Source organism: Hemitrygon akajei, chromosome 11 (assembly GCF_048418815.1).
Source record: "Hemitrygon akajei chromosome 11, sHemAka1.3, whole genome shotgun sequence".
NCBI classification, from domain to species: Eukaryota; Metazoa; Chordata; class Chondrichthyes; order Myliobatiformes; family Dasyatidae; genus Hemitrygon; species Hemitrygon akajei.
This window is the reverse complement of record NC_133134.1, coordinates 134,262,506-134,276,424: the sequence shown is the minus strand read 5'-3', so window position 1 is coordinate 134,276,424 and position 13,919 is coordinate 134,262,506. Positions and strand designations below refer to the sequence as shown.

General features: G+C 39.9%; 1 protein-coding gene across 3 annotated transcripts in view; it reads left to right on the top strand.

Moving 5' to 3' along the window:
* The window catches only part of helz2a (helicase with zinc finger 2a), a 120,585-nt gene that overhangs the window by 41,223 nt on the left and 65,443 nt on the right, over nucleotides 1-13,919 (top strand). For all 3 annotated transcript variants that reach the window (XM_073061701.1, XM_073061700.1, XM_073061703.1), the window contains exons 6-7: nucleotides 1,773-2,281; nucleotides 8,384-9,013. In XM_073061701.1, coding sequence (XP_072917802.1) covers nucleotides 1,773-2,281; nucleotides 8,384-9,013 — 1,139 coding nt within the window. The remainder of the gene's footprint in view (nucleotides 1-1,772; nucleotides 2,282-8,383; nucleotides 9,014-13,919) is intronic.

Here is a 13,919-nt window from a genome sequence, read left to right as displayed (position 1 = left end):
TTCAAGGAGTGCCTTATTCCCTGGGAGTCTGCATGAACTCATTTACATTTTGACTAATGGTTTGCTGCAAATGTGCATGAATGGCCAGTATTTAAAAATGTTATTTAAAAAAAAAAATCCTTAGTACAGTTAAGTCTGACAAACTGATTAAAGCAACTGAAAATGGACTTAATACAAAATATCCTGCCACATGTGAGTAATTTGAAATGATTGAAATATGACTTTCAAACATATATATAGAACTATTTGTTCATTGTGTAAGGTTACTTTGGCCAGTTTCTTTGTAAATTTAATGAAAAATTATTTTCAAAACTTCTTAAAATGTGCATGTTGTTCTCCTAGCTCAAACAAACAAAATAGTTTTTGAGCCTTCTCGTTAGCCTCTAAATGAGATCAAATAATTCACTTTTGGTGTGTGGTAGTTTTATAGGAATAACTTTTCTGCTATAGTTTAAACAGATTGTAGGTGTTTTCTGAATGCATTTTGCTCTTTAAGCTCCACATACAGTACCTTATGTCATTTTTTGGGTAAATTGAATAAAAAAAACTATTGAACTTAGCAGAACCTCTATCGCAATATTTCTATGTGCATTGATTTCAATCTACCAAAGAAAACCTTCAGTGTTTATTATTGTGAACTGAGCCACAAATGGACAATTTTGTGGGAATTCTCATTCTAAAAATTCTGTATTTTGGCCTCTATTTTTACTTTCTAAGATTCCTTTTTTGGTCATTTACCTGGCTATTTCCTTTTTGAGCTCAGATCCTGTTTTTATTATTCTATTCTAATAAAAACAAAAAATTCCAGAAGTACTCAGCAGGTCAGATTGCAGTTGCAAGAAGAGAAATAGAGCTCGTGTTTCAGGAGAAAGGCCATTCATCAGGACTGAACTTGGTCTAATGAGGGATCTTCAATCTGAAACATTAGCTCTGTCTCTCTTCCAATCGGTGCAGTATGGCCTATTGCATATTTCCAGCATTTTCTGTTTTTATCTTAATTTTAAGTTTCTGTCATCTCAAGCTTTTTATTGATGTTCTTGTATGGTAATGTTGCTGTGAATCACCATGGGATCTCGTATGATTTTAAGGATGACACACTGTCCTTGTTTTAATTGGAAGATACATCAAAAGTTGCTTTTTTGCTGCCCCTTCAGACATAAAGTTGGTGCTTTTGTTTCATTTGTAAGGATGCTGCTATTTTAAAATTTAGTTTGCTTAAAACTTAAGCTTGAAATGTTTTAAATTATCTGGAGTTTATCCATTCTTGTTCTGAATATATGAAGGGAGGGGGGATTAGGAAATGCCATTTATATAAAAAAAAGCTGAAGCAAATTGATAATTGGTTAAAACTGCTTGGCAAAGCTGACAGATACTTAAAATGGTAGTTTCTGAAGGCCAAAATCTGAAATATTCACTATTAAAACCTTTTAAGATAATGATAAAATAGAGTAACCTTTGAAAACATGTTGTAAATGTTTGTTGATTATAAAAATTAGCTCTCCTTATCTGATCCATCTACATGAATGGGAAAGCATTCCCTGTGTCAAGTCCAAGCTGACTTAAAATGTTTGTACATATTTTCCCACCCTAAGCAATTATTATTACAATTCTGCATTTTCGAAACAGGCTCAGTTAGCAAAACAACATTGAACTATTGACCTCAACATTGGAGCTTGAGCAGATATCCTGAATTTATTCAGAGTAATGAGATCCATTCAAATATAAGTTTCTCAAATGTGAATAGTACTAAAGTGGTTTTGTTATCTTTCCAGAAAGCACTGTTGAATGTTGCTCTGCTGAAGAGAGAACCTGGTGCAACATTTTCACTGGAAGGAGGAAGTTTACCAAAAAATTGCCTTAGTGCTGAAGGCAAAAAATTCCAGTTATCCAGAACTCTGTACAGTATAGTTGTCTCATTTGAAGCAGTGAACATAGGAATTTATGAACAATGGGTTGTTTTTGATTTTGGAAACAGACCTCTTCTTGTCAGAAAGATTCATATTGGTACAGAAGATGTTACTCAAATATCCAATAATGGGACCAGTGATTTCCAGTTTGTCAGCCTGGAGAGATGGAACAGTGGAAATAGAAGGATAATACCTTGCATGGAAAGAAATGAACAAGAGCACGATGTGTTGCAGAAATACAAGTCACCATCCATAGCATTGGAACACAACACCAAAGACATGTCGAAAACTCCAATAACACGCACAAATTACAAAGAAAAAATGCACAGTTTCCTGTACCAAGAGGAGCAAGCGGAAGCTGACATAGTTTCAAGGTGTAGTATCTAACAAGAAACTTCTCAACACAAAAGATTTTGCCAGACAAGTTCAAATAGAGCCAGTATTAGCTATAGAAGAGGGTAATTTTCAATTGTGAACCATCATTGATTTGAAATGTTCTCTTTGCAGAGCAGCTGCCTGATCTGCTAAGTATTTCTAGTATTTTATGTTGGAGATTTCCAGCAATTGTACTTTATTTCTTTCTCAATAATGGATGATCAAGCCTGTAATGCTAATATCATTTGATCTAGCATTTCTTCACAAATCATAAATTTTGTCACACCATATAGCAAGTACCTTTTACATTAATGGATTTTACTAAAATTTTTGCTTATACTACTATTGGAATTGGACAATATTTCAAAAATAAAATACTGCAAATGCTGGAAATTTAAAATAAAAATAGAATGCTTGGAAAACTTAGCTGATCAGGCAAACTCTGGAAAGAGGAAAAGAGTTTATGATTCATCTCATGAAAGATCATTGACCAGAAACATGAACTTTGTTGCTCTTTCCACTGATTTACTCTATTTCTAGATTTAATAATTTGTTTGAGTTTTTTTTCAAAGTTTGCTTCAGTATATATAAGCCGCTTCTTAGCTTGCCACAGCTGACCTAGATATTTAACCATCTTTCCTTCTTTCTACTTATCCATTAGAGAAATGCTTCTCCCACTTTTTTTGTTTTAATGAAGCACATGTAATCTATACAGTCTTCACCCATTTCAAAAGGCTTCTTGATTTTTGACATATTAAAACTCTATTTTCCTTTCACTATAAAAGATCTGGCAAACTGAACTTTTAACTCATTAGGCATTAAGACATAGGAGCAGAATTAGGCCATTTGGCTTATCGAGTCTGCTCCATCATCACGGCTGATCTATTTCCCTCTCATCACCTTTCTGCTGTTTTCTCTCCATAACCTTTCACATCCTGACTAATCAAGAACATAGCAACCTCTGCCTTAAATACACCAAAGATCTGATCTCCACAGTGCCTGTGACAATGAACCCTGCAGATTCACCACCCTCTGGCTAAAGAAATTCCTCCTCATCTCTGTTCTAAATCATCATCCTTCTATTCTGAGCCTGTTCCCTCTGGTCCAAGACTCCCCCACCATAGGAAACATCTTCTCCACATCCAAACTATCAAGGCATTTCAACACTTGATAGGTTTCAATGAGAACCCGTCCTCATTCTTTTAAATTCCAGTGAGTCTAGGCTCAGAACTATCAACCGCTCCTCATACATTAACCCTTTCATTCCTGGAATTATTGTTGTGAACCTCATCCGAACTCTTTCCAATGTCTTAAATAAGGGGTCCAGAATTGTTCACAATACTTTAAGTGATGCTTCGCCAGTACCTTATAAAGCCTCAGCATTACATCCTTGCTTTTAAATTCCAGTCCTCTTGAAATGAATGCTAACATTCTATTTGCCTTCCTCAACACCGATCTTCACGTCACATGCCGGTGATAATAAACCTAATTCTGATTCTGATTCTGACCCAATCTGCAAATTAATTTTTATGGAATCCTGCTTGAGGACCCTCACGTCCCTTTGCACCTAGGATTTTTTAATTTTCTCCACATTTAGAAAATAGTCTGTGCTTGTATTCCTTCTACCAAAGTGCATGACCATACGCTTATCACTGTTGTATTTCATCTGCCACTTCTTTTTCCATTCTCCTAGTCTTTCTGTCCTTCTACTGCCTTCCTGCTTCTTCAACTCTACCTGTCCTTCCACTGATCTTCATATTGCCTGCAAATTTGGCCACAAAGTCATAAATTCTTTTATTGAAATCATTAACATATAATGTAAAAAGAAACAGTTTTAAACTTAACCCTGCGTAATACCACTAACCAACGGCAGCCAACTGAAAAAGGCTCCCTTTATTCCCTCCTGCCAATCAGCCAACTCTCTATCCATGCTATTTTCTTTCCTATCATACCATAGGCTCTTATCTTGTTAAGCAGCATCATGTGCGGCATCATGACAAAGGCCTTCTGAAAATCCAATTACACAACATCCACCAATTGATCCAATTCTTGGTAGATACAGGAAAATATGGATTGAAATTTCTTTGGAGTTCGACTAGATTTCCACATTGACCTCTCAAAGGTTCATGCCCTGATTCCCTTTGGAACATTCATATTGTTTATGGAAACAAAACAGAATGTGGTTGTGTATGGGGGAAGGGTGGTGGAGTAGGATATTATAGCTGAGTCAGAGATGGATCTATCCTAATTGACTCGAAGGTCCTTTTGCAAATGCAAGTGTCAATGGGTGGACACTAACTTACATGTGGCATAACTCAGTGTCATTAAACATCTGGATACAGCATGGAAAAGAAAAGTTTAAAAGATATTCTAATAGAATGTGGAGATTCAGGATTGCCACTCCCAGCTCCACTCTCATAGACGTCATGGTTTCCTAAAGAATTGCTTCTGTCTGTGTCTGCAGAGAAGCTCTCAGGAATATTTTAAATTTTTTATTTTTGACAGAATGATCAATTCATTATGATTATGGCTGTTCCTCAATCTCAATAACAAAATCCTGGACTCTTTCTCATACCCTTTGATATCTAGAAATGTAGCCATTTCCTATTTTAGGTATATCAGTCATGTCTAAACCTCCCATGGCAGAGAATTCACCACCTTCTGAAAGAAGAAGGTTCCCATTGTCTCAGTCCTAAATGACTTATCCAGCATCATGAGACTTTGACTTAAGGCACAGAAACCCATGCAGCCGGGGAACATCTCCTCCGTACAATAACCTATCAAGCACTGTTAGAAACTTGTACTTTCCAATGTGATGAAGGGTCTTGGGCCAAAATGTCAACTCTTTTCCATAGACGCTTCAGGCCTGCTGAGTTCCTCCAACATTTTGTGTATATTACTTTGATTTCCAGCATCTGCAAACTTTCTCTTGTTTGTGATTCTACTCTTCCAAGTACTTTTAATTGTCCTACCAAACTAAGAATCAGTCTGGTGATCCTTTGTTGCACTCCCTGTATTGCAAATACATTCCTTCCTTGGGTATAAAAGCCAAACCGCATGTTGTACTCCATCTGTGGTCTTACCAAAGTCTTTTACAACATTAGTAATTACTGCAATGACTGTATCATGCTGTGCAACCCCACATGATTATCAATGGCCACCTTCCTCCATTCAATAGCACCTTTTCCTTTGCCAGTGTCATCTCTCTCCATGTGTGAATCAGTGTCCTGCACCTCCTGCTCTGCCTCTGTACTGCAGGGGTCATACTCCTAGAAATTATTCTCCCTCTAATTGTTGGCCCTCCTTTACTAATTACAACCCATTCCTACATCAATTGCTGCTTTTTTTCCTATTCAGCTTGCTGCCCAGATCTCCACACCATCAGTGATACCGTGTTCAAGGCATCACTGCCCTTTCCAGTAAGAAGGTGTGTTCGGATGCACTGGCCTCTGGGGGGCCAACCAAAGGTGTTTTTTTCTTTGTTAAATGTGTTTTTTACAATCAAAAGGCAGTTCTACTCCAAGAACTTTGGGTGCTGCAGGGCTAACCCATCAGTGAGCTGCACGTTGATCTGAGTAGCTGGACTGGTGATGTCAAAGGGGTCGGCTGGGATGTTGGGGAAGGAGCCGGCTGGGTTGCCGGGGGATGGAGCCAGTCGGGTTGCCGGGGAAGGAGCCGCCCTAGATGCCAGAGGAGCTTGTTTTGGGTTCGGAGGAGCTGACTTGGGTGCAAGCTGGGTTGCTGCCCACTTCTCGAAGGTATATTGGAGTTGGCGCACGAAGGTGACGTGCAGTATAACTGTGGGTGATTGTCTCAGATGTATCACTTGTGATCGAAAGACTCTGTTGGACATTGTTAAAGTAAGTTGCTGTAGGTCTTCTTCCCTTGATCGGTGGTGAGACAAGCGCTGTGGGAGCCTCAGGTGTAGCAAGGATTAGGCCTTAAGGAATGGACTATGTACAGATTCCGGAGGAGGAGATATTTGCTACCCTCAGGCCAATCAGAATGGATTAATCCCCAGGGCCTGTCAAGGTGTTCCTTTGAACTCTATGGAAGGCAAGTGCAGAAATTGCCAGGGCCTTAGCAGAGATATTTAAATCATCCTTAGCGACAGGAGAGTTAACAGAAAATTGGAGGATAGCCAATGTCATTCTGCTGTTTAAAAAAGGCTCTAAACAGAAACCAGGAAATTATAGGCCAGTGAGTCTGACATCGGTTGCATGAAAGTTTTTGAAAGATGTTCTAAGGGACCGGATATATAAATATTTTGATAGGCATAGACTAATAAAGGATAGTCAGCATGGCTTTGTGTGTGGCAGGTCATGTCTAACCAATCTTACGGAGTTTTTTGAGGAAGTTACCAGGAAAATGGATGAAGGCAAGGCAGTGGATGTTGTCCACATGGACCTTAGTAAGGCATTTGACAAGGTATTATTTGGGAAGCTGTTCAAGAAGGTTCAGTGTTTCAGCATTCAGGTTGAGGTAGAAATTGGATTAGGTATTGGCTTTGTGGGAGAAGACAGAGAGTGGTAGTAGAAGGGTGGTATCTCTGACTGGAGACCTGTGACTAGTGATATGCTGCAGGGTTCGGTACTGGGTCCTTTGGTGTTTGTCATTCATATCAGTGATCTGGAAGATAATGTGCTGACCTGGAACAGATTTGCAGGTGACACTAACATTAGGGGTGTAGTGGACAGTAAGGAAGGCTATCATGGCTTGCAAAGGGATCTGCATCAGCTGGAAAAATGGGCTGAAAAATGGCAGATGGAATTTAATGCAGACAAGTGTGAGGTTTTGCACTTCAACAGGGCCAAACATGGGTCGATCTTATATAGTGAGTGGTAGGGCACTGAGCAGCATGGTAGAACAAAGGGATCTGGGAATATGGATACATAATTCATTGAAAATGATGTCACAGGTAGAAAGGGTCATAAAGAAAGCTTTTGGCACATTGACCTTTATAAATTAATGCATTGTGTAAAGGAGATGGGATGTTATGCTGAAGTTGTATAGGGTGTTGGTGAGGCCTAATTTAAAGTATTGTGTAAAGTTTTGGTCAGTCTACCTAGAGGAAAAATGTCAATAAGGTTGAGAGAAAACTTACAAGGATTTTACTGGGTCTGGAGGACCTGAGTTATAAGGAACGATTGAATATGTTAGGACAGTATTCTTAGAATGTAGAAGATTGAGAGGAGATTTCATAGAGGTATACAAAATTATGAAGGGCATAGATACGATAAATGCAAGCAGGCTTTTTCCATTGAGATTGAGTGGAACTACAACCAGAGGTCTTGGCTTAAGGGTGAAAGGTCAGAAGTTTAACATGAACATGAGGGGTAACTTCTTCACTGAGGGTCGTGAGAGTGTCGAGTGAGCTGCTAACTGAAGTGGTCCATGCAAGCTCGAGTTCAACATTTAAGAGAAGTTTGGAAAGGTTCATGGATGGTAGGGGTATGGAGGGCTATGATCCTGGTGTGGGTTGTTGAGAGTAGGCAGTTTAATTGGTTTTGGCATGGACTAGATGGGCTGAAGGTGTTTCTGTACTGCACAACTCTATGACTCTGTGACTCATATGACCAGGTGAGGAGATGCCAGAGACAGTGTGGCATGGTGGCCATGTTCGGCTGGGGGCTCGCCCCTCCCATTGGTGCTACCCTCATGTGTTCGATTAGTTTAATGACAGTCTGGTTTTCATGTGTCTGTGCACTGCCAGAAGACTGTACCATAAAATTGTGGGATATGCTGCTCAGGATCTTGGACTATATGAATTTTTTTTTCATGTGAATATGTTTTCTTTGCTCGCTATTTTGAACGTGCTGCATATGTTTTGCACCTTGGCCCCAGAGGAACGCTGTTTCATTCAGCTATATCTGTGTCTGATTGAATGATAATTAAACTAGATTTGATTTTGTTTTCTGTGCTGATCATTAATGCTGATTGTTAACCTGCTTGACTGACTTGCTTAAGGAAACCAATTTAAAACAATATTGTTCTTATGCAAAACTAAATCGGCAGAAGTGCACATTGTTGCAAAAACGTTCCAATCAGAAGTTTGGCATGTTAATCTTTTGAAAAATAATTGTAAAACTTCCTTTCAATAGACTCAATCTACAGGTGACCATTTCAATCACTGATACATTGGAAGAAACCACGGAAGGGATGAAGTTTGCGCCACCTGGAGAGCTCTTTGCTGTTGTTCCAATGCCTCCTGCTCTGACTAACTCAAATGAAGGCTATCTATTTAAGAGAGCAGTTAAAACTGCACTTTTAGCACCAAACCCTTCCTCCAACAATGATGTTTATGAGGCTGCCATCATCCAAGTGGCTACCACTGAAAGTCGCATTGCTTTGAAGCTCTCACAGCGATGCATCACTAGCCTTGGTTACCACAAGGGACACCACTGTAATGTAGAGATTCATTTTCAGTTGGACCGGCTTGCATTTTGCTTCAGGCATCAAGCAGTGGACAGGCTTTCCCTTGAGCAGATTATCTTTCCAGACTTTACCAACTGTTGCATTCCTCAGTGTTCTCAAGCCATTCCAATTGGAAACCAAAAGCAATGTGATGCTATGACCTTTATTACTGGACAATGCCATGGAAACAAAATAGTACCCCCTCTTCTCATTTATGGCCCTTTTGGAACTGGAAAGACCTTTACCTTGGCAAAAGCAGCAATGGAAATAGTAAAGAGACCAGACACTAGATTGCTTCTATGTACGGATACCAACAGGTGAGTGAATAGTTTTGCTTTGTATCAGGCTTTAGCAGGAATATATACTGAAATGTTTTATTAATTAATGAAATATTCAAAAACATGCATAATATTTTAAATAATTTTAGAACTTCACAATATTGGTATTATCAGTCTTAGTTGATGTTATTTTGAATGGGGCAAATAGTGATGTGCAGATGAAACTTCAATGAGAAATATCAGTCTATTATTGTTAAAAGTACTGTCCAGTGACTACGTAATGCATAGCACTTCTTTCACACTTCATGGCTCATGTTAGCACGTGGTATAAACAAAGCACAGTAATTTTTCCCATTCAGTTTTGAATGGTGGTGGGTTGTAAGATAACTAATGGGGGGAGGGTAGTGGCTGTACACATACTCAGTGGCCATTTTCACAGGTATACCTAATCTTAGGTACACCTGCTTGTCAATATCCAATCAGCCAATCATGTTGCAGCAACTCAATGCTCAAAAACATGCAGACATCGTCAACAGGTTCAGTTGTTGTTCAGACCAAATATCTGAATGGGGAAGAAATGTGATCTAATTGACTTTTACTGTGGAACAATTGTTGGTGCTTGACGGGGTGGTTTGAGTATCTCAAAATCGAAGATCTGGGAGTTTTACACACTACAATCTCCAGAGTATACACAAAATGGTGCGATGAACAAAAATTACATCCAGTGAGCAGAGGCAGGGCGACCTCCAGTGACCCTGATGATTACACCTGCAAGATGTGCATCCAGCTGCAGCTTCAAAAAGATGGTGTTAAGGAGTTGGAGCTGGAACTGGATAAACTCTGCTGAGATGTTGATAGATAGGACACATAGGGAAGTAGTTACACCCAAGGTGCAGGACACAGGTAACTGGGTGACCACAGGGAGGAGGAAGGGGGATAGGTGCAGAGTACCCCAGTGGTCGTTCCCCTCAACAAACTGTTAACCATTATGGACAATCTGGCATATCCTCTCCATGACCTACAAATATGCAGTGGAGCACACTTTCGAACAGACTCATTTAGCTCCGCTGTCACAAGGATCATTTACTGAAAATTTTTCCTATCAAATGCAATAAGCATATGCAACAGTTCATTTCTGTGCGATAGGAGAACACACATCATAGTACAATAGTCTCTGTTTTATTATTTCATACATTGTTAATGCACAGTATTGCACATTAGTAATTTATTAGTGTGTGTATTATTATTCTGTACTTTATTATTAGTTACATCTGCACACTGCTAAGTGTGTTTTTAAATGTTGTTGCTGTAACAAAAGAATTTCCCACTTCGGATCAATAAAGTACTTATTGTTATTAACACCAGGTATACTGCTATGGATAGTTTTTTTGGGGGGAGGGATGATCTAGCAGAGGAAAGCTATAGCGATCAGGTCTTTGCCACTGTGTCTGGTTCTGTAGCTCAGAAGCGAAGGTGGGGAGAAGAGGCTAGCTATAGTGATTGTAGGGGATTCATTGGTTAGGGGAACAGACAGGAGGTTCTGGGACAACACGATTCCCGGATGGTATGTTGCATCCTGGGTGCCAGGGTCAGAGACATCTCAGATCAAATCCGCGACATTCTTAAATGAGAGGGTGAGCAGGCAGAGGTTGTGGTCCATGTAGATACCAATCACATGAGAATGATGGGTGATGACGTCCTGCAAAGTAAGTTCAAGGAATTAGGTGCTAAACAGACTGAAGAGTTTGTCTGCTGAGTCCATATGGGTGGAACTGAGGAATAAGAAAAGGATGACAATGTTAATGGGATTATATTATAGACCATCCAACAGTCCATGGGATTTAGAGGAGCAAGGCAGATGATCTTAGGACATGGATCAGCACATGCAACCATGACGTTGTAGCCATTAGTGAGACTTGGTTGCAGGTGGACAGGACTGGCAGCTCAATGTTCCAGAGTTCCATTGTATTAGACATGAAGGAACTGGAGGGATTAAAGTGGAGTGTTGGCATTACTAGTCAAGGAAAATGTCACAGCAGTGCTCAGAGTGATCAGGCTGGAGAGCTTGTCTACTGAGGCTGTATGGGTGGAACTGAAGAGTAAGAAAGTTATGATTGGATTAATGGGATTATTTTGTAGAGCACCCAATTGTCTGAGGGATTTAGAGAAGCAAAGCTTTTGAGAGATTGCAGACTGTTGCAAGAAACATAAGGTTGTAATAGTAGGTGATTTTAACTTTCCACATACTGATTGGGATTCCCATACTGTAAAACAGCTGAATGAGATCGGGCCTGAGGGAGAAAGGGCCGAGGGCACTGACAATGGTTTGCTTGTCCTTTCAGTGCATTTGGAGGATTTTGGGGGAGACAATGTTGGTGACAATTTTCCAGTGTCTTAAGATGCTAGTTGTAGCAGTCCAGGACCAGAGTAGAGGGTATAAATATAAAAAAGAAGTTCACTAAGATATTACAAATTAAAACTGTTAACAGTTGATGAAATAATGGGAAATAATGCAGAAAGAAAACACGTATTTGTTGAATATGTTGCCTAAGCCATTAAACAACATCCCTTCTATCAGAAAATTGCATTTTCTCAAATATACTGATATTTTGAATGTGCAGAGAGTGAATGAGTAAATATGATACAAGTATGATACTGAAACATGCCACATGGTTTAGTTACCTTGCAAATAATTATACTCATAATATCAGTTAAATTACAGATTAACTAGAAATTTCTTCTTGCAACTCCAAAACAATACTGTGCATTTGAAACCAGCTTGACTTGAGAAAGAACAATACTATCCCTATTTCTGTTCCTTTTCTACACCTGATATTCTGATTGGAATTTTGTTAGTGCCAGAACCTTTTCTTTTTTCCAGAGCAGTTATGTCTGCAATTATGCAATGCGTAAACCAAGTTTCCAGTGAGTATTTAAAGTGCATATGACTCAAAAATATTCTTATTGTGTTTCTTGCACCTGTTTTCTGAGGATAAAACATGAGAGAACAGGACCAATCAAGTGTGACAGTGGAAAAGTGTGTATGGAACTGGAGGAGATAGCAGACATACTTAATAAGTACTTTGCTTCAGTATTCACTACGGAAAAGGATCTTGATGATTGTAGGGATGACTTACAGCGGACTGAAAAGCTTGAGTATATAGATATTAAGAAAGAGGATGTGCTGGAGCTTTTGGAAAGCATCAAGTTGGATAAGTCACCGGGACCAGATGAGATGTACCCCAGGCTACTCTGGGAGGCGAGGGAGGTGATTGCTGGTCTTTGCATCATCAATGGAACAGGAGAGGTTTCGGAGGATTGGAGGGTTGTGGATGTTGTTCCCTTATTCAAGAAAGGGAGTAGAGATAGCTCAGAAAATTATAGACTAGTGAGTCTTACTTCAGTGGTTGGTAAGTTGATGGAGGAGATCCTGAGAGCAGGATTTATGAACATTTGGAGAGGCATAATATGATTAGGAATAGTCAGCATGTCTTTGTCAAAGGTAGGTCGTGCCTTACAAGCCTGATTGAAATTTTTGAGGATGTGACTAAACACATTGATGAAGGTAGAGCAGTAGATGTAGTGTATATGGATTTCACCAAGGCATTTGATAAGGTACCCCATTGCAAAGCTTATTACTAAAGAGAGGAGGCATGGAATCCAAGGGGACATTGCTTTGTAGATCCAGAACTGGCTTGCCCACAGAAGGCAAAAAGTGGTTGTAGACTGGTCATATTCTGCATGGAGGTCGGCCACCAGTGGAGTGCTTCAGGGATCTGTTCTGGGACCCTGTTCAACTCTTGGTGAATTTTATAAATGACCTGGATGAGTAAGTGGAGGGATGGGTTAGTAAATTTGCTGATGACTCAAAGGTTGGGGGTGTTGCGGATACTGTGGAGGGCTGTCAGAGGTTACAGTGGGACATTGATAGGATGTAAAACTGGGCTGAGGAGTGGCAGATGGAGTTCAACCCAGATAAGTTTGAGGTGGTTCATTTTTGTAGGTCAAATATGATGGCAGAATATAGTATTACTGGTAAGACTCTTGGTAGTGTGGAGGATCAGAGGGATCTTGGGGTCCAAGTCCATAGGACATTTAAAGCTGCTGTGCAGGTTGACTCTGTGTTTAAGAAGGCATACAGCGCATTAGCCTTCATCAATCATGGAACTGAGTTTCGGAGCTGAGAGGTAATGTTGTAGCTAAATAGGACCCCAGTCAGACGACAGTTGGAGTACTGTGCTCAGTTCTGGTCACCTCACTACAGGAAGGATGTGGAAACTATAGAAAGGGTTCAGAAGAGATTTACAAAGATGTTACCTAGATTGGGGAGCATGGCTTATGAGAATAGGTTGAGTGATCTCAGTCTTTTCTCCTTGGAGCGACGGAGGATGAGAGGTGACCTGATAGAGGTGTATAAGATGATGGGAGGCATTGATCATATGGATAGCCAGAGGCTTTTTCCCAGGTTGTAATGGCTAGCATGAGAGGGCATGGTTTCAAGATGCTTGGAAGTAGGTCCAGAGGAGATGTCAGGGGTAAGTTTTTTTTTATGCAGAGAGTGGTGAGTGTGTGGAATGGGCTGCTGGTGACGGTGGTGGAGGCAGATACGATAAGGTCTTTTAAGAGACTTCTGGACAGGTACATGGAGCTGAGAAAAATAAAGGGCTATGGGTAACCCTAGGTAATTTCTAAGGTAAGGAAATGTTTGGCACAACCTTTGAGGGCTGTAGGTTTTCTGTGTTTCTGCAAAGTGAGGTAAAATTAGTCAGTACTCTCAGACAACATCTTTAAATGTTAATAAACAATGTGCAAATGCTATATCTAAAATAATTCATCTAAAACCTCTACAAAATCCATACAGTAGCACTAGGTCTCTGTTCTGGTGACCTTAAACAGGTTTGATCCATTCTTGCAACTATAACATGCACCTCCTTTCCCAGCTCAC